At 48.6% G+C, this 21,134-nt stretch overlaps 1 protein-coding gene and 1 non-coding gene across 2 annotated transcripts in view; both read left to right on the top strand.

The window, feature by feature from the left end:
• The window catches only part of Wwc1 (WW and C2 domain containing 1), a 147,045-nt gene that overhangs the window by 97,456 nt on the left and 28,455 nt on the right, over positions 1-21,134 (top strand). The window contains exons 7-13 of the mRNA XM_051168253.1: positions 1,108-1,254; positions 2,132-2,205; positions 6,841-7,083; positions 14,154-14,243; positions 15,240-15,781; positions 20,352-20,460; positions 20,856-20,936. Of these exons, the coding sequence (XP_051024210.1) occupies positions 1,108-1,254; positions 2,132-2,205; positions 6,841-7,083; positions 14,154-14,243; positions 15,240-15,781; positions 20,352-20,460; positions 20,856-20,936 (1,286 nt within the window). The remainder of the gene's footprint in view (positions 1-1,107; positions 1,255-2,131; positions 2,206-6,840; positions 7,084-14,153; positions 14,244-15,239; positions 15,782-20,351; positions 20,461-20,855; positions 20,937-21,134) is intronic.
• LOC127208914 (U6 spliceosomal RNA) lies at positions 5,918-6,022 on the top strand. Its single transcript, XR_007833169.1, has one exon. It is a non-coding gene; the product is annotated as a U6 spliceosomal RNA (small nuclear RNA).

Genomic DNA, 21,134 nt, shown 5'->3' with positions numbered 1-21,134 from the left:
CTTGGGGAGCGAACGGCAGAACCATCAATCAGGCCTGTGACATGTGATTAACAAGCCCATTGCTTCCCCACCCCGGGTTCCCCAATGTGATCCCCCACTCAGAAGCCACCTAACCCTGAAGACACCTTCCCATCACTCCACTGACACCAAGAGTCCAGCATTCAGAATTGCCATGCTGGCTTTGGAAGGAGACTTTTGACAAACAGTAGGGCTGTGGTGCTCATGGATAGGGAAGAGTAGTTTGGCTTTGCAATTAAAAGTTAAGAGAACCCAGCTGTCATTGCCAGCTTCTCATTGGTGCAGTGGAGGTGAGCTTGTTTGATGCAGTAACATTGTGGCGAAGCTGAGCTGCAGAGTGCCACGGTGCCTTGACTGCACCTGTGCCTGACACGCCTGTAAAGTAATTGTCTTGTTAGGGTTGAAATTGCTATGATGAAACAGCATTACCAACAGCAAGTTGATGAGGAAAGGGTCTCTTTTGCTTACACTAACACATCTAGTCCACCACTGAAGGAAGCTGGAGCTCCTTCCTTCCAACAAGAAGGAACCTGGGGACAGGAGCTAAAGCAGAGGCCATGGAGGAGTGCTGCTCTCTGGCGTGTTCCCCGTGGCATGCTCAGCCTGCTTTCTTATAGAACCAGGACCACATGCCCAGGAGTGGCACCCCATCTCACTAGGCTGAACTGTCAATCACCAATTAAGAAAATGCCCTGCAGGCTTACCTTCTGGAGGAATTTTCTCAATTGATGTTTCCCCTCTCAGATGACACTAGCTTGAGTCAAGTTCACATAAAACTAGCCAGCACAGTAAGGCCTGGATTTTCCCATTTTACAGGCACATAGGTAGATGATAGCTAGCTCAGCTCACACAGTGAGAAACAGCAAAAGTTCCACCTCAGGCCGCTGGAGAGGTGGATGGCTCAGCTGTTTAGAGCGCTAACTGTTTTTCTAAAGGGTGCGGGTTCAATTCCCAGCACTCACATGATGGCTCACAGCCATCCATGTCCCCAGTCCCAGGGGACCTGATGTCCTTTTCTGCACCCCCCGAGGAAGGCACTGCCGATGAGTCGCACCACTCACTCTTCCCCACCCCCTCCCTGTACTGCAGAGCCTCGCCATGCTGAAGGACGGCTTCCGGACAGACAGAGGGTCACACTCTGACCTATGGTCCAGCAGCAGCTCTCTGGAGAGTTCGGGCTTCCCGATGCCAAAGCAGTTCCTGGATGTGAGCTCGCAGACAGACATCTCTGGGAGTGTGAGTCGGCAGGGGGTGGCATCTGGGGGCTGCTGTAGTAGGGTTAACTACCAATCCTTGATCGCCTGAGGAGCTGGCCTGTGACTGCTGACTTGGCCCTGGGGAGCACAGCTGGCCCCAGAAGATGTGACATGATGGTGTGAGGAAAGGGTAGTGTTGGGGATCCCACAGTCCTAAGTACTGCCTGGCCAAGAACTTATGCCTAGAGGCCCTGCACACAATGTGTTTTTAATGCATGAAGCATCTTCTTCTCATTTCATACTGTTTTGTAGCTCCGTTCTGGTTTTCTTTGACCAGCTGGAAAGCAAAGTATATTTCTCTCATGATTCCCCACACAATACTTGCAGCTTTCAGACAGCTGCTGCCTCTTGGTGCCAAGGTTCGGCCTGGTCCCAGTTGTGGGTAGTGAAAATGCTGCCAGTCATGAAAGTAGCCATGTATGACCAGGCCTCAGTGAGTGTGACCTTCAGGGAGCCTTTGCTCTCCTGGAGCCCTGAACACTGGGGGAGCGTGCCTCCTAGCTTCTGTCAGCTAAATGTTCTCCCTGACTGACTCTGTGGCTCTTCTCCTACCTGTTCGCCTACATGCCTCATTGCTTCTGTTATTGGGCCTTAGCCCTTTCCCGGCTGTAAGATTACAGTATCGGGGCCTTTGGATTCTTTTCCCAAAATCCTTAAGTATCTGAATTTGAGACTGTTCTTATGGTCCGAAGGAAGAAAAGTATTTTTGTTTAGCCATCTTCCCCATGGTCCACACAGCCAGCTCAGTGACTGGGGACTTTTCTTGGCTCTGCCCCCACCGTCAAGTCCCCCACGTGCCATCACTGGCCTGACTGCAGACCGTAATTCCAGCCTTTTATTCTCATCTCATCCTCTAGTTCGGCACCAGCAGCAACAATCAGTTGGCTGAGAAGGTCAGACTGCGCCTTCGGTATGAAGAGGCTAAAAGAAGGTAATTCATAGGCATGGAAGGCTCTTAATCGTAACTCCCATGGGGGGCCCTTGTGAACACTCTTCTTGTTTGGGGGGTTTTAGGGGTTTTTTTTTGTTTTGTTTTTTGGTTTGGAGTTTTGTTTTGTAAGTCAAGTATCTCTTTGTAGGCCTGTCCTAGAATGAGCTCTGTAGACCAAACTGGCCTCACACAGATCCACCTGCCTCTGCCTCTCCGGTGCTGGGATTAAAGGCATGTACGACCACTACCCAATGGTCTTACACTCCTCTTATGTAATCCTCACATAGATTATAAAGGTAGATATAATCATCTTTATATGTTAATCCTCCTGAATTCAGAGAGGAAATGACTGACCCAGGACACTGTAGTAGAATAGTTAACCTATGTTTGAACCCAGATCTGTTTAACCTCAAGGCCTAGTAATTTTTCTATTTACCTGTCTTGGTTTCTGTAGTCAACACTTTCTGGTGTTCTTGGAATCAGTTCGGTTTGAAGGAGCAATAGGTTTGTTTGACTTGGCTCAGCAGCAAGCTGAAGAAGACTGTGGACATTTCTCACTTCAGTGAGAAAGGGTTATTTGTGATGGTCTTTTGTAAGTGTCATACTGGAGATTGAACCCATGGCTGTATCTGTGCCGTGCGAGTGCAACCAGCTGTGTCTCTAGTTATTTCTCTAGGTGTGTTGTTGTCTGTTTTAGACAAGGTTTCTCCATGTTATCCAGGCTGCCTAGCCTTAAACGGATGACTCTGCAGTTCAAGAAGGCTCTTTACACTTCTGAGATGAGGATGGGCACCTGGGAGTTAAATCTAGGGCCTTGCACACGCTAGGTGCTTAATATTCTACTATTGAGCTAAGACTTTGGCCTGATTTGTTATTATTATGTGTATATGACATGTGTGATGGGACAGTGTGGAGAGGCACACGTGTCACTGTGCACATGTCAGAAGGCAACCTTGTGGAGTCTGTCTTCTCCTTCCACACATGGGTGCTGATGACAGAATGCATGGTGCCGAGTGCCAAGCACCTTTACTTGCTGAGCTGCCTCACCAGCCCCACAGATGTTTTTTTCTGAATGTAAATAAATTTAATTATGAAATGAATCTTAAAATCCTGAAGTAGCACCTGCTGCTTCCGTAGCTTGTGCTTTTCCACAGCGCAGACTCCAGGGACTTCAGATGTTCTGCGCGGCTGGGTAGACCCTTCATCAGTTGCGTTCTGCCACCACCGTGGTGTGGTAATAAAGCTGTTGTTTCTAGAGCAGTTCTGGAGAAGTGTCAACAGATTGTTTATTGTACTAAAAATACCTGTGCGGCTTGCGGGCTTATCTAATCTTAAAAACGTACAGCAGAGTGGGTGAGACGGTTCAGTGGGTAAGGGCGCTTGCTGGCTGAGAAGTCTTGACTACCTGGGTTCGATCCTGGGGATCCACATGGAGAGAACTGACTCCAGCAACTTAATCTCTGGCCTCCACAAACATGTAGCATGGCCTGCACACCTACACACACACCTGAACAAATAAACTAAATAATATAATATCTTTAATTAAAAAAAAAAAAAAAAGCTTACAGTGGAGCTAGTATCTTATCATCTGTGTGTTAGAGGGGAGAGAAATTTGACCTGGGATGGTCCATGACTTTCTCTAGTGGTGCAGTTAAAAATTAAACCCTGATTGTTCTGGCTTTGAGCTCCTGATATTTTTTCTGCATCCTGCACAGGTCTTACTGGGAAACAACTGGCTGGGTATTTTGGAGATGTCTAAAGTTAGTGACATCCATTGCTTTCTATACCAAGTTGCAGGTCTATGAAGCTTCTCAGTGGGGCCAGCTACAATGTCGTGGTGCTCAGCCAGTGGCTCTGAGAGTTCCCAATAAACAGCCCGGCTCTTTGCAGTAGTGTCAGAAATCGCATGGAAACCAAAAAAATTAAAGAAAGAAGGAATTTAGCAGTCTAATCCATGCCTCCCCCAGCAGGGGTTGTTGGCTTTAAGCTGAACTAGATATGGCGTTCAGATAGAACAGCTTAAATGTAATCTCATCCTCTCTTCCCTGCTTGCTGTTGTGTTGTCATCATTCTCAATCAGGCTTTCCTACCAAAACAGCAAGAAGGAGCTCCAGCAGACCTAATCCCACACACTCTCAGGTTGGGTCTAAGCCCACACACTCTCAGGTTGGGTCTAAACCCATACACTCTCAGGTTGGGTCTAAGCCCACATACTCTCAGGTTTCCAACCTCAGCAGAAAGGCTACTTTTCTTTCCACCAAAAGACAGGTGTCTTAGTTAGTGCTTTTGTTTATCTTTGTTTGTTTGTTTGTTTGTTTTGATGGGGGGCGTAATACGTGTTTGTCTTTTAAGCTTTTGAGACAAGGCCTTGCTATGGATCCCAGGCTGGTCTCAAAATCCTCCTCCTCCTGCCACAGCCTCCCAAGTAGTGCTCCCAATGGTTTTGATAAACACTGGGTCTGAGAGTCAGACAGTTATGAATGACCTGTCATTGTTGCTGGGCCAGTAGAAGATAGGGGAATTACAGCTCTTAGAAGGTCTAGGCGTGGATGATGAGGGGTCATGCCGGGATGGGGACTGAGGTCAGCTCGCCAAGTGGCCTGAGGGCATATCATTTCCTCAGGACAAGCTACAGTAATGACAACAAAGGAGTTGGATAATGGCAAAGTGAGAAAAAAAAACCTGTCCCTCAGGGCCCAGCAAGACAGCAGCATTTGTGTTTGTGCCCCTTGTCCTTGAACTTCTCTGATCGCTTCCAACCTGTAGCCATGACTGAAGGAGTGCAATGTGCCCCCTGGGATTGAGCCTTTAAATGTCTCATTACATCCCAAAGCTAGAGTTGGTAGAAAAGACAGCCCCTTATGAGGTGAGGAAGCAGAGGGCGCGGGTCTCAAAGGATGGAAGAGATGTTGCAGTAGTTTGTGGGAACCTCTCTTGATCGGCGCTTGCCAGGCTTTGTCCCCTATGCACGTCTGAGGGAGAGGCTACTAGTTCCACCTGATTCTCCCAAGGCTGGATGACCGAAGGTTTAAAATACAGTGGCACAGGAAAGGCACCCTGGGAAGTACACTGAGGAAGATGTCAGTCACTCCTCAGTGTCTGATTGTAGTTGAGTCCCACCAGAGTTTATCGTATCATTCTTTAAGCACTGGCGATCGGCAGCCACAAACGTATTCCTCGCTTGCTGTGTCCACGGATATGAAATAATGAGCTCGGAATTCTTGCTAGGAACCCCTTGTTGGAGAAACAGCTAGACGGGGGTCACCTAGGTCTATGTGGAGCTTGTCTGTATGGAGCTTTCACTACGTGTCATAGCACTTTGGTAAAGGAAGTGTGGCCACATTTCATGTAGATCTGGTCTCACGAGGACTGGCCATGTGTGGTGATTTTTTTTTTTTTTTTAAGTCTTGAGGGAGCCATAGCGTACCTGTCCAATGAGATCAATAAGCCTTTTGTGTCTGCTTCTTAGGGATGTGGTAACACTGGGGCACAAAGAGCCCCAGTGCACTTTGCAGAGGTCAGATCCTAAAAGATAGCGCCGCAGTTGCTTTTGGAGGTTTACAGCAAACCTCGTTAAGTGACGTGAGAATAATAGCCAGTGTCTATAGAACCCTTGGCAACATACCGGGCTCTTTTTGCAAATTTCTCACGTGGCGCTCACGGGCTGTCTTAGGTTACTGTCATTATCCCCACCTTACAGACGAGGATGCTGGTGCTCGCTTCGGCAGCACATATACTACACGCGGAATGATACAGAGAATATTAGCAAGGCCCCTGCACAGATGAGGATGCTAGGTTTTAGGGAAGTAAAATTCGGGGCTGCTGACTGCTTTCCTTAACATTTGATAAATGCCTCCAACAGACCAGGCATTGTGCTAGAAGCTGCGATACCAAAATGATTTTTGTTGCTGCTGCTGGGAATCAAACCCAAAATCTTGCTTCTGTAAAAGTGTATGTTACACCATAGAGCCCCCAAATGTCCCCATCCCCCATCAAATGACTCTTTTTCTAATAAGTGATTCTTTTCATCATAAAAGTCAAGGCCAAAACTCCTAACTCCAGGTCTCTGAACTTAAAGTTCATGACAGTTCTCACAGTGCCACTACCACCCTCAGAACAGGAAGCACACGGGTAACTTCCACCCAATGATTCCCTGGCCAGTTATTCAGTACCAATTGTCCGCACACTCTGCATTACATCATCACTGGCTTTCATACCAATTCTGTAGGATAAGTAGTTGCCTCTCCTATCTCTGAGGCTCGGGGCATTTCCCCAATGTTACATAACCAGTACGTAGTCCAACCACTGCTAGCAGTAGCATAGAAGCATTTCATGAGGGCTTACTATTATCCAATACTGTGCTGCCACCACCCCAGGAAGGAGATCTTCTACTTGCCTTCAGAGATGTGAGCACCACACTCAGGGTCCTAGAGCTCATGGTCGGAAGCTGTTGCCCGCCCTGGTGTCTAGTCTTGACTGTACCAGGCTGGGACCTGATTAGAGGGAAAGCAGTAACTGGTAAAGTCTCCTCTGAGGATGTCCTGTATCCTGGTACTTCCTGTCCTTACAAAAAAACACCTGTTTCCCCATTCCTACCATGCCATTTTTCATCTATCATACCTTCTCAACTCCCAGGATCGCCAACCTCAAGATCCAGCTGGCCAAACTTGACAGTGAGGCCTGGCCTGGGGTGCTAGACTCAGAGAGGGACCGACTGATCCTCATCAACGAGAAGGAGGAACTGCTGAAGGAGATGCGCTTTATCAGCCCCCGGAAATGGACCCAGGGAGAGGTGGAGCAGCTAGAGATGGCCCGGAGGAGACTGGAGAAGGACCTTCAGGCAGCCCGGGACACCCAGAGCAAGGCGCTGACTGAGAGGTAGGTCTAGGGTGAGGAGACGTATCCCGTGGGCCCAGGGAAGAGGGAGAATATGCCAATCTGACGTGTCAGCCCAGCAGAAGCCAGGAGTGAGGGATCACTGTGGGTGCATAGCTAGTGAGCACCTCAGTAAGAGATGTCACAGCATTCCAGGGTGGCACATCAGAAAAGATGACTTACATCCCTGTGTACCAGGGCCCTGGAACTTTACACAGGAAGCACTGTACCAAGAAGTGTGGGCCAGTGCAGGCTCTCAGAAGGGTCTCTGATCCTTGAAGTAAGCCCTGTAGTACTCTTATCACCTGGGGTAGCAATTTTCCAGTGCTGTAATGGTGACTCTTGGTCTCTTATGTGAGCGGACGCTAACAAGTTTCACACAGTGAGCATTTCTGCTTTTCAAACTAGGCTTGTTCCAGGATCACTGGGGAAAGCTTATTCCTGCTCCCAAACACATACATTTGAAGATCACTCTGTGTGTGTGTGTGTGTGTGTGTGTGTGTGTGTGTGTGTGTGTGTGTGTGTGTGTGTGTATGTTGTGGTCGGTCTTCTGATACTTCCTTTCTTCCATTAAAGTCAACACTTGGTACCAATGGGTTCCATATTCCTGAAACCAATCACAGATTGGAAATGTTTGATGAGTAGATTGAAAAATTAATATTACAAATATTCAATGCATTACACTAACAACTAAGTTTATAGCACTTACATTAGATTGGGATACAATGTATAGAGATGACTTAGAGCATTCAGGAGGGCAGATGTGGTCACTCAGTAGGTAAAGGTGCTTGCCACCAAGTCAGACAAATTGATCTTAATCCCCAGGACTTACATGGTGGGAGAAGAGGAAAAATTGGGCACACACACACACACACACACACACACACACACACACTACCACCACCAATAATAATAAATAACATGTATGTTATAAGATAACATGTATGTGCAATATACAGGTACTATTTTATTTGTGTGCAGTCTTCAACATCTGAATGCACTGGTATACATGGGAGTTTCTGGAACCATAGCAAGGATATATGGCTATTTCTTTTTCTTCGTTATGACCTATCAAACAGATTTGAGCACATCCTGGGGGTCAAAGTGTGAGGACCAGTGGTACGTATTAGGGTGGCAAACGGGAATGCTTATGGGTCATACAGGTAATGGAAATGCTTGAGGCCCACCTAACTGTAGACCTGTCAGTCTGGAGAGCACCAATCATACTTGTCTAAAGTGGGGGCCATCTCCTAGATCTAGCAAGCAGAACGGGCCTTGTGCTGTCCGTGGCCCTTGTATTTCTTTTCTGCAGTGCTAGGGATATAACCCAGGGCCTCACACATGCCAGGTAAGTAAGTGTTCTACAACTGAGCTGTGTACCATAGTGGAACTTGAAAAGCTTATCACTTGGGTTTTTAACTTTCAAATACCGACAATTAATGTAAACTGTAAAGAAAACTGTGAGCCAGCTTCATCTTTGACCTTGACTTAAGCAGCAAGCCACAAGGTTATGCTGTCTGCCTCAGGCCTGCTTCAGACTCTGTGTATTTCTTTTGGTGTTCCTTGTGACCCCTACTTCCGTGTTGCAAAGTAGAAAACTGTGTCTGAAGGAGATCTTCCAGCCCCCCAGACATTCTCCATCCATCCATCCACTCACTCATTCATTCTGGCCATCATTCATTCTTTAAAGGCTGTCCTGTAGCATGGCATCTGTATATGTGGCAATCTGGAGGTTCAAAAGTTAGGATGCGGGTTTGGAGAGATGGCTCAGCAGTTAAGAGCACCATCTGCTCTTCCAGAGGTCCTGAGTTCGATTCCCAGCAACCACATGGTGGCTCATAACCATCTATCATGAGATCTGGTTCCCTCTTCTGTTGTGCAAGTGTACATGCAGGCAGGGCACTGTATATATAATAAATAAATAAATCTTAAACAAAAAAGTTAAGATGACTATTACATGAGGTCAAAATGAGAAGGCTGCTGTCAGTGAATCAGCGTGTTGGTTACTTTTTCTGTTGCTGTGAGAAAACAGTGTGACCGAGACAACTGATAGAAGAAGAAAGTTTATTTCAGATTACCATTCAGGTTACAGGTGGTCCTGGCAGGGGAGCCTGGCAGCAAGTGGACAGAGCAGCAAGCTGAGAGCTCATGTCTTGAAACACAATCAGAGAGTAGGAGAAGCAAACCACACATAAGGCAAAACCTGAAGCTCTCAAATCCTGGCCCCAGTGACACACTTCCTCCAGCAAGGCCACACCTCCTAAATGTCCCCAGACAGCTCCACCAGTTGGGAAACAGAGGAGCCTATGGGGGACATTTTCATTCAAACCACAGCGACCACCAAGGGATTCCTCCACAGCAACCAAATCTGCTGGAGACTTGACCTCCGACCTTCCAGCTTCTACCACCATTGGAAATAGATTGTCTAAAGCAGGAGAAAGTGAAGGAGTGTGTGTGTGTGTGTGTGTGAGAGAGAGAGAGAGAGAGAGAGAGGGAGGGAGAGAGAGAGAGAGAGAGAGAGAGAGAGAGAGAGAGAGAGAGAGAGAGAGAGAGAGAGAGAGAGAATGAGAACACAGCAGGGAGGAGGGTTGCTGGGAGAGTGCTTTTCCAATGACTTGCAAGCCTCTTCTGATTATTTTCATTTTGTTCATAGCCGACTTTGAGCAAAGCCCCCCCCCCACCTCCCCCTGAAAGAGAGCAGAATTGAAGCAAGTGATGCTTCATCTTCATTTTTTTATATTAACATAAACAGTGCCCATAAATATTTACAAAGCAGGATGATATTTCAGCATATGTCCACCTTGAATAATGATGACACCAGGATAATTGGCATTTCTGCTGTCAACATTTATCATTTCTGTATTAGGAGCTTTCAGATTCTCTGTGCTGTTTTGAAATACACTGTAAGTTGGTCCAACTGCAATATAGAAAGAACACCAGAACTAATTTCCCTCATGTGAATGTTTTTCGGGACTCATTAACTGACCTCCCTCTAGTCTTCCCAGTGACCAGTTATGCCCTGCTCCTGTGAGATTGATTTTTGTAGCTTCTAAAATGAGAATATGCAGTGTTTATCTGTACTCAGTTTATTTCACTTAACACGACATTTTCCAGACCCATCTATCTTACTCCAAATGACAGTATTTCATTCTTTTTTTTATGATTTAATAATATTTGTACCAACAGATATGCACCCACAGACCCACACAGTGATTTTCAGATGTGTGCAATTGTTCAGGAGCAGGAATAAGCAAGGGGATTCATTTTTCCCAGCAATGCCAGCTACAAACCTGGTTTGGAAAGCAGGGAAACGTGCCTGTGCCTCAGGAGAAGCAGTCTGGGAACGCCAGGTGCCTGTGTGCGCTCTGTGCATACACAGCCCTGCAGCCCTGGACCTGTAAAGCCCCCGGGTCGCAATAGCATCCTAGCAACTGAGTAAGCTCCAGTTTCACCAGTGTCTAATAGTGTTCAGCATCTGCCCAGCCCCTCAGGGCCTCAAAGAGTCCCTTGATTACTAACTGGACCAGTCTTTTCTGGCCAAGCACCTGACCACAACTACTAACAGGGACATCTGGAGTCTACCCAGGAATGGCTGGCCAGCTCTGACCCATCACCAATTTAGTATAAGAAGGATAATGGTAGACCTTAAATAATTGTTCAATAGCCCTCAGAAGCACTTGTCCAAAGGCACTCTGCTGCTTTTTCTGGAACTGTGCTCTTTGGGGATAAGGGTTCTGGGTATATGTCTTGTGGCTTTAGTGTTTGTTGAATGTATAAATTGGTGGGTAGCCTGGGAAAGTCCTGATTGGACGTCAGTGCCACTACCTGGACTCTCATCTGCAATTAGACCCAGCGACTGTCCCTGGGAGCCTTTGGCTACCCATCATCTTCTCTGCCAGAAGCTAGAGAGAACCGACTGATGATAGTCATACTTGATTCTTGCCGGGTCGAAAGAGCCACCTTATACATGCTAACCCCTATCAAACCATTGACCAGTACAGGCCTCATTTGCCTCATAGAGACAAAAGAAGGCAAAGGCACTGAGTGCTGGAAGTCTGCAAGCAGGCACTGGAGCAGATTGTGAATTGAGATGGTTCACTGCCATGAAGGTTTTCCTTTCCTGAAGCAAGAACTAGGTGTCCTATAAGTGCCAGACCCTATATTCTGTCTAATACCTTGAGAGTAGCCCCTGTTTTACAGATGAGGAAACCGAGGTTCACTTGGCATCACCCAGTGACAGAGCTGGAATTAGAAGCCTCCATACTTGTGATTCAGGCCCTTACTCATGTTAGGCAGCTGCCCACTCCGAAGACCTTTCAATATTGCTTTCAACTCCGTATTTCCAAGTTCCAGGAGCTCTGATGGAGCAGCAAGTCCACACGCCAGTCTAGAGAGCCTAGACTCTCCACCCTTCCACTGATGGGGCCACACAGAGGTCCTGAGAGGCAAAGTCCTTGGGGTGATTGCACAGGGGCAAGAAGCCATGTGTACCCTAAGAGGGGGTCTGAGGAGAGACGCCACAGCAATGGTGGGGAAGGTCCCAATAAATGTACAGTTCCTGCATTCCGATCCCTGTCCACATCTAGATTCCTGCTTCCTGTCTCTGTGCCTCTATGTCTCTCTCTCTCTCTCTCTCTCTGTCTCTCTCTCTCTCTCTCTCTCTCTCTCTCTCTCTCTCTCTCTCTCTCTCTCTCTGTCCATGTGTGTGCGTGTTTGTGTGTGTGTGTGTGTGTGTGTGTGTGTCTGTGTCTGTGTCTGTGTCCCTTTCTCCTCTCCCCTTCAGCTCCCCTCTGCCCTTTTTATATTTCTCCTTCCTCTTCCCTCCCTCCTTCCCTCCCTCCCTCCCTCCCTCCCTCTTTTCTTCCTCTGTCGGAACTGCCTTAACATTCTTCACATCCCCCCTGCTTTACTCTCTCAGCCATGCATCAGAGCTGATGTGCAGCCACACAGGATTCTTGTTAGATCATGGGTACCATGGCCTCCTCCCCAGGGACCAATTCTTCAGGTCTGAGATGCAGCCCAGGCTGTTGCATTTTTAACCAGCACCCCAGGTGCCAAGCTACAGCTTGCAGGCACTCGGCCCCCACTCCCTGGATCTTCTGCCTGTTTCCACGATTGATGTATTCATGGCCTCCCAGCATGTGCTGGGTGCATCACTCACATGCCATCTGGCCTGCTAAGCCTGCTGCTCCTGGGAAGGGACCATAGCACCTGCATGCTGCAGCTACCCTTGCCCTGCTCAGGGAGTCAAGTCATTCCAACAACAGCTCCCTCCCCCCATCCTGCCCAGTCTCCAGTGGGGACATGCATTTGCTCCCAATGTACTCTGGCTTGCTCCATAGACAAACCATGAGCTCCACCTCTTGACCCCTGACTTATCCCTCCCTTATGACCTTTGTTCTTTGAGAGGGATGGGAATTCTGGGGTTCATTTGTTACACGCCCATCTACCAGCTTTCTTCCTGTCCCTTTCAGCCCCAGGCAAGAATCTGGAAGGATTCTAGAGATTGAGTTGGCCAAGAATCATGCCAAGGCCAATCAGCCTACTGCTCTGCTTGTCTTGTCAGTAACATCATAGGTCCACTTGCCCAGGACGAAACCCAACATGCCCTCTGTGAGTTGTGTCCAAGGTCACCTCTGGTCTCCAGGCCAGAGGCTGGGCTGGCTGAGCTCTTGATCCCTTCCTGAGTCCAGGTCAGTCAGTTCCTTCTGCAGCAGAGACACAGAAAGGAGCAGGAAATGGCCTCTGCGTGGAAACTTATCATCCAGACCCCTCAGCAGAGGGAATGATCTCAGCCACTTCCCCTAGGGAAAGGGTACCTCTTCCTTGCCAGCTCCCCTCTGTCTACTGAGCCCCTTCAGTTTCTCTATTAGGTGGGGGTCCATCTACTGCAAGAAATAGCCCCAGATCTCTGTGGATAAACACTATTGAAGTTTCTTATCCATATAATCTTTCAGTATTCCCAGTAACTGGCACCCCCACTTTTGTTGTCCCCACAGCCTTTCTACCTCCCCTTTAAGGCCACAAGAAACTGAGGGGGACACTTTCTGTACACTTCAACCTGATACGCATGGTTTCTGCTCTTGGTCCATTGGCTAGAATTTGCTCATGTGCCTCAGTCAGATGTCAGGGAGCCTGGAAACCCAGGGAGACACAGAGAAGGGTGGATGTCAGAAATCTGGGCCACAGAGCCATTTGTGCAGTCTAAGTTAGGGATCCATTCCTCTGGTTTTTTTGTTTGTTTGTTTGTTTTTTGTTTTTTTTTCCTGGACTTTGTGATACCCAGCGCTACCTAGATGCCTGCTATCTTCCACCCTCCATGCTCTTTAAGCGTGTCGATGAGGTCTCTTTCCCTCACTGCTGTGTCCCTAGTGCCAGGCACAGCACCCAGTGTAACCCAGGTACTCAGTGAATATTAGCAAATGAAAGGAAAGAGCGAGAGAAGGAAAGGAGATAGCAGTTGAAAGGGGGAGGTGCACTGACTGCTCTTCCAGAGGTCCTGAGTTCAATTCCCAGTAACCACATGGTGGTTCACAACCATCTATAATGAGATCTGGTGCCCTCTTCTGGTGTGCAGGCAGAGCACTGTATACATAATAAATATATTTTTTATAAAGAAGGAAAGGGGGGAGAACGAGAGGGAGGGGAAAGGGAGCTGGAAAGAGGAGAGGGCGGGAATGGTAGTTCAGCAGATTCCTAATTCTTCTACTAATTCCATACTTTTGAGTAAATTATGAAACTAAGAGACAATTCTTTCATTTGTAAAACTGTTAAAATTGCACCCACATAACATTACAGACTAAATCAATGCAGTGTGTTAAAGTTCTTGTCTTGGTCTCTGATGTATGGCAGGTGGCTTCACGGTTACTATAGAATTCATATATTAAGAGGCTGTTTTCCTCCACAGCACCATGGTAAGATGTTTCTATGAAGTTCCTGTGCATGTGTCTTTGGGCTGGCGTGTCCATCCGTCAGTGCACGTACCTTGTTTTCCTTTTTGGAGATCAGGAAGGGAACTGGAGCTCTGCGTCCCTTTGGAGCATCGTTGTCATTCATGCCTTCCCTCCCTTCAGGTTGAAGTTAAGCAGCAAGAGGAACCAGCTGGTGAGAGAGCTGGAGGAAGCCACTCGCCAGGTGGCTACTCTGCACTGTCAGCTGAAAAGGTGAGTGGTGGGTGGTGACTGTCCCCACGGGGGAAGGCCAAGAGGTGGTCCAGCCCCACTCCGCTCTTCACCAATCCTCCTTGGTTGGAGGGAAGACATTGCACAGAAGGTGGTTATTCTAGCAGATGCAGCCTTGGCCAGGGTGGCTGGCCACAGGGATATTTCATCCGTTGGGACTGTACCCACAAAGGAGGATGCCCATGTGTCTGAAAGCATATCACTCCTGCCTGCCAGCCTGCTTTTACAGCATGCCATAGGCTTCTTATAAGCTGAGGTCTTGAGGAGTGAAGTATGCTACTGGAACTTCATAGCAGCATTTTGTTAAGTCCCCCTACCCCCTAGTCCCCAGCAAAAGTGGTTTCTTCCTGTTTATAGCAATAGATGATGCGTTTCAGTTGTCAATTAGCATATAAGGTCTCCTTTGAAGTTAAATAAAAAAGTAAATGGAGGCTAGGCATGGTGGCACAAGCCTTTAGTCCCAGTACTCGGGAAGCAGAGGCAGTTGGACCTTTGTGAGTTCAAGGCCTACCTGGCCTATACATCAGGTTAAAGGCCGGCCTGAGCTACACAGTGAGAGCTACTTCAGCCAATCAGTCAATCATTAGTCAATCAAAGAAAACAAAAGAAATATTTTAGTAAAGATTGAATGTTGCCAATGAAAAACAGAGCTAGAAGAAAAACACGGAGGCCAGGGGTATGGCTTCCAACTGTAATCCCAGCACTCAGCACTTCAGACAAGAGAGCCATGAATTTGAGGCCAGCCTGACTTGTAAACCAAGAGACTCTTGCGTCCACATCCCAGCTCTGCTACTCTGGATACATGGCTTTCTCCAGATCTCTATTTTCTCTTTAGTGACATTGGGTGCATGGTCCAGCTTAGGCTGACAAGTGGGCTAGGAAGGTTAATGCTTACAGGGGCCCGTAATTCCAGAGTCCAGTGGAGTTCCCAGTGGCCACCTCACTCTGCATTATCTTTCCTCCCCTCCCTGTCCCCAGCCTGTCAAGCAGCATGCAGTCACTGTCCTCAGGCAGTAGCCCTGGGTCACTTACATCCAGCCGAGGCTCCCTAGCTGCCTCTAGCCTGGACTCCTCCACCTCAGCCAGCTTCAGCGACCTCTATTACGACCCATTCGAACAGCTGGACTCGGAGCTCCAGAGCAAGGTGGAGCTGCTGTTCCTAGAGGGTGCCACGGGCTTCCGGCCCTCGGGCTGCATCACCACCATCCATGAGGATGAAGTAGCCAAGACGCAGAAGGCGGAGGGAAGCAGCCGCCTGCAGGCCCTGCGCTCCCTATCTGGCACTCCCAAGTCTATGACCTCCCTGTCTCCACGTTCATCGCTCTCCTCCCCCTCCCCTCCCTGCTCCCCTCTCATCGCTGACCCCCTTCTGGCTGGAGATGCCTTTCTGACCCCACTGGAGTTTGAAGACGCAGAGCTGAGTGCCACTCTTTGTGACCTGAGCCTTGGCGGCGGCAGCAGCAGCAGAGAAAGATACCGGCTGGAGGAAGCAGGGCCTGAGGTCAAGCCATTGGGCCAAGGTAAGTAGCACAGCATCCTTATGGGGAACTGGGGAGGCAGGGAATTCCTGTGGTAATTCCTGACTATTGTCTACGGCTGGATCTCTATGTGGTTGGTTGTTTATTCAGTAGATACTGATAAATGCAGGCTGTGCTAAGTCCTGGGGTTTTGTTTTGGTGGATTTCATTCGCCGGATATTTAGTGCCTGCTCATGTGTATCACAGACCCTGTGCAAAGTGGATGTAAGTGAATTCATCCAAGCTTTCCATAGATGTGTCCTATGGCAAACTTATTGGCTGAGGTTCAGTGTTGATGACAGACAAGGCCCCTCCTTGAGCTTACAAAGCTTGGGTTCAGCTGGAGCCACAGGCACTAGACATGAACCAGACTAAAGCGTGTGAAGTAAACACAGCAGGGTGTGTGGTAGGGCCTTTGGGTGGAGGTGAGACAGATGGGCGGTTCAGAACGGAGAGAAGCCTAATTGTGGGGGGGGGTGTCAGGGAGAATAAGGAGGTGTGGCAGCATCTGACTAACACCCCAGCATTTAGGAGGAAGAGGCATGAAGATTAGGCGTGCAGAATCATTCTCCACTATGTAACCAGTTTGGTTGGAAGTGCTGAGCTCTTATCTCAAAATGCAAACTGCATGGGCCGGTGAGAGGTGGGATGGCTCCGTGGGTGCAGGTGCTCTCTGCACAAGCTTGACAGCCTCAAGATACCCCAGACCCACCAGTGAAAGCAGAGAACTGACTCCTGAAAAGTTGTCCTCTGACCTCCACATGTGCACCCCGGCACGTTCCCGTGCTCACATATGCATAGATACACACAATAATAATTTAATTTAAAGGGGGGGTGTGTGGGAGGTAAGGTCTCTGGGACCACTGTGGTGAATGTAACTTGGGCCTGAGAAGCTATGACTCAGCGAGAGCATCCTGAGCACACAGGAACTGAGAGTGAGATGTGGATTTCATGCTAATTACAGCAAGGACCCACATGACCTTGGAAAACTTCTTCATGAGGTCAAAAAAGAACATCCTGGAGTTGGTTAGGATGCAAATGAGCATCCGAAATGACAACCAAGCCCTACTAGAAGAAAAACTGTAAAAGCTCTTCCATAACAAAGTGCAGTTCCTCACACTTAGATGTACTGGATTTTAAAGCAAGGTTGTTTCTTCTCTGCCCACTCCATAGATGAGGAAGCAGAGGTTCAGAGAAGCAGCCCTTGGCCAGGGTTGCTTTCTGATCTCAGAGCCCAATCCTATTTCGGTCATGCCTCATCATTAGGATTGAAGGTAGCTCTTTGTCCCCAAAATACGTGACTCTGTTGGTGTTTGCTAGCCCCATCTGGACGTGACAATGTAGCAGAGTGCTCATTAAGCTCCTGTGGTGGGAGGGGGGATTGCCGTGGTGTGGGGAATCCACCCAGCACTCTCAGAATCCTAGCAACATTAGCATTGGCTTTTGTGTTTGGGTGCAGGCATGCAGGGTTCAGGTCCTGATGCCTGCGTTTACCCATTTGACCCTCACACCTCTGTGAACTGTGTATTGTCTTTTTTAGAATGGTCAGTGGTGTTGTTGCCTGGAATTGCTTGTCTGTGCATAGGAGCCAGTGTTAGAGGACTGGGGGTACCCAGTTAACTAAAGGCTCTGAGTGTCAGCCATTTCTTTAAAGATCCCTGGTGTTCCCTCATCAGGGAGGGAATCTCACAGAGTTCTGTCAAACAAAAGTAAAAACAAGCTTCCTACGACTGCAGGTGGCAAGCTTCAGCAGATCTGTCCCCAGAGAGGACTGGGAGCGGGTTGAACCTCTGCCATGGCTTAAGAAGTGTCTTTGTTTAGGATTCAGGGTCACATCAGGACACTCAGACTCCAACCAGGTCCTATGAGGAGACCCTCCCCTACAGACCCCTCCCAACATAGGCTAGAGATAGCACAAGGTGAGGGACGGATTTCTTTTCACGCCATCTCCAGCAAGCTCCCCTGCCGTGAGCAGTGCCAGGCAGAGCTCCAGCACTAAGCAGGTTATGCGATTAGTGCTGCCGTTTCAGTCAGCAGACAAATTAATCTCTTTAAGTGGTTTAGCGGAGGGTGGAGATTGTGTGGGGCTAAAGGTGGGAAGTCTCCCTCGGGCTGGCTCAGCGGGTGTGGTGCACGGCTAGGGAAGCCTTTTCATCTCTAGCACCTGATGTGTCCCAGGCTCTCCTCACCACTGGCCTGCCTTCCCAAGCTGCCAAAACTCCAGCCTCTGTGTACCCCAGGGTTGTCTCCTTCTGCCCCAGGGCCTAGCGTGCACCAGTGCTTAGGGATATTTGGCTGTAGGGTGAAATACCTGGAGCTGGCCTCTGTGGATGGCAAGGTGTAACTTCTTCACCTTCGTAGCTCACGACTTGGCAGTGGGCTTTGGACAACCATGCATGCTCATTACTTGGGCATGGAGGAAATGTGTGCCAGGTGCAAGGAGCCCCATTATGACCCCAGCCAGAGACTTCTTCTGGAGGAGCTGACTAGAGGTGCATCCTCCTTTGCTTTCCTTTAAGAGGCAGGGTGTTAGGCTTCTGCTTCAGTCTGCCTACCTGTGATGTCATTGCTTACCTGCCATGGGGGTGTGGCCCTGCCCAGAGCCATATAAAAGAAACCCTCTACTCCTCTCTACCTCTCCTCTCTCTACCTTCCCCCTGCCCCCCCCCCCCCCCCCGTGTCTCTCTCTCTCTCTCTCTCTCAGGTACCCCTTCCTCCCTTTCCTTCTCTCCCCATGCTTATCTAATAAACTCTGTATAACATAATATCTGCCTGGTACCTTGTATTCTCTCATCCTCTTTAATCTTTAATTTTTATCTATAACACAGAGGCTGTTCGTTTGTCTCGGGTATGTAGGGAGGACCTAGAAAACAATACTGCTCTCTGAGCACAGTGACTCTGGCTTGTAACTCCAGCATTCGGGAGGCTCAGACAGGAAGATCCGGCTTATGAAGCTAGCCTAGCCTGCATATCAACCCCATCTTAAAAGCCAAAAACAGGCAGGTCTGGGGAGCTAGTTAAGTGTTTGCTTCACAAACGAGAGGACCTGAGTTCAACTCCCAGAACTCACGTTAAAAAAAAAAGAAAGAAAGAAAGAAAAGAAGCCAGTATTGATAGTGTGTGCTTGTAATCCCAGCACTGGGGAGAAGGAGACAGTGGATCCCTAGGGCTTGTTGGCCACCTAACCTATCCTAATGGTGAGCCTTGGGCTGGGAAACTCTGTCTCAAAAAACAAGGGATGTGACTCCTGAAGAGCACTGCTGGAGCTGACCCCTGGACTGAACATGTATGTAAACATCACACACATGCACACGCACGCACGCACGTGCATACACATCCTGAACATCATTAGTAGTCTGACTGGTATGGACTTTCCCTCATCCAGGGCCCCCAGTGGCCCTATAACATAGGTGTTATTATCCTCACCTCACAAAGGAAGAGCCTGGGACTTCCTGGGGTTCAGCCAGTGTCCCAGGGTCATAAAGCAGTACGTGGCAGAGCCATGTTTGCAGCCAGGCAGTTTTATATTTTATGTGAATGAGTGTTTGTCTTGCTTGCACCTACATGCACCACATTCATGCCCAGGCCTTTGAAGCTCAGAAGTGGGAGGCAGATCCCCTGGAACTGTGACCACAGTTGTGAGCTGCCACGCAGGGGCTGAGAAGTGCAGTTTTGGTCCAGAGTCTGAGTGTTAGCCATTATAGTTAGGCTTCTCTACCTAGCACAGTGGTTCTTAGCCTTCCAAATGCCGCAACCCTTTAACATGCTTCTTCGTGTTGTGGTGACCCCCCAACCGTAAAGCTATTCCATTGCTATTTCATAACTGTAATTTTGCTACTGTTATGAATTGGAGTTAGAGGTTTGTCAAAGGGGCGGTGACCCACAGGGTCAACGGGATTTATTAGAATGACTCACGGGCTGTGGTCCCGCTAATCCAACAGTGGCTGGTTATGAACAGAAGGTTCTAGAACATAGTAGTTGTTCAGCCCATGAGGCTGGATGTCTCAGTTGATCTTCAGTAGATCCCAAATTCCAACTAAGTAGGTTCTAATACCAGTGGAAGAATGGACTGCCAGCAAAGCGAGAACAAGCAGGCAGAGAGAGAGAGAGGGGGGGGGGAGGGGCAGGGGGGGCAGCAGAGAATGTGCATGTGCACTTCCTTTTTCTGTGTTTTTATATGGGCTTCCAGCAGAAAGTGTTGTCCAGATTAAAGACGGATCTTCCCACCTCAAGAGGTTTAAAACTTTACCACCCCACCCCAAAGATCAGGATTAGAAGCGGATCTTCCCAATTGAAATATTTTAACTAAGGAAGAAAAAAAAAATCCCTCACAGGTGTGCCCAGCCATTTTGGGCTTTAGTTCCTTCCAGATGTGGTCAAGCTGACAAACAAGAGCAGCTATCACAGACATGAAATCACATGTGACCCCTTCCCTTGTCTCAAACCCAGGAGGCCCTTGCTTGAGTCTTCAGAGGAATCGGAGTTCACTGGGACCATCAGGGGAGTGGGGCAGAATCATGTGGCTTCTGAACTTGATTTCCCTTCTTTTTCGTCTTCCCCTCTGCTCATACAGCTTCAAGTAAGACCCCAGGGTGTGGCCTGAAAGTGGCCTGTGTATCCGCTGCAGTGTCCGATGAGTCAGTGGCTGGGGACAGCGGTGTGTACGAGGCTTCTGTGCAGAGGTGGGTTCCCAGGTGTTGTTCTGTTCCCCCGGGAGTGTGTGAGATCTGGATGTTCACGCCCACACTCCACAGGATGAGGTAGGGCTTTCCTAGCCTTTGCTCTGGCAGCCTTCTCAGAAACCATGCCCAGCATGCAGGCAGCAAAGAGACAGCTGGTGTCCAAGGCTCCTAGGGTAAATTCGGGTTCTGGGGTGACAGTTTCAAAGTGTACTCCAGGGAAATAGATGCTAGAGAAAGGGAGTGCATTCTAGAAAGGGATCCCAAGCACCTAGGAAAAGGAGGACCCAGAGGAACAACTGATCACATAGCCATCAGCCTCGCAGCAAGAACCCCAAGTCCAGAAAAAGCCTTTGTTCTCAGGCAGGTAGCTAACCCTTTCCACTGGTGTCTTTTAGACTGGGCACTTCTGAAGCTGCTACATTCGACAGTGAAGAATCGGAAGGTGTGGGTGCCACTCGTGTTCAAATTGCCCTGAAGTAAGTGATGGAGGGGGCACACAAGGACAAAGGGAGGGTTTACATAGGACCTCTTCTTCATGGACAGTATTGTACCTTCACGGCTATCCAAGGGAGAAGCAGGACCCGCTAGCCTTGGTGAGCTCTTGAATAGAGGGCTACTGGTCCCTTCACCGTAGATGAGGAGTGCCAAGTTTCTTGTGACTGATGCTGAGCCCT

The sequence above is a fragment of the Acomys russatus genome, chromosome 25, assembly GCF_903995435.1.
Source record: "Acomys russatus chromosome 25, mAcoRus1.1, whole genome shotgun sequence".
Taxonomy (NCBI): Eukaryota; Metazoa; Chordata; class Mammalia; order Rodentia; family Muridae; genus Acomys; species Acomys russatus.
The sequence above is the reverse complement of the archived record's forward strand: the minus strand, read 5'-3'. Positions and strand labels throughout refer to the sequence as shown.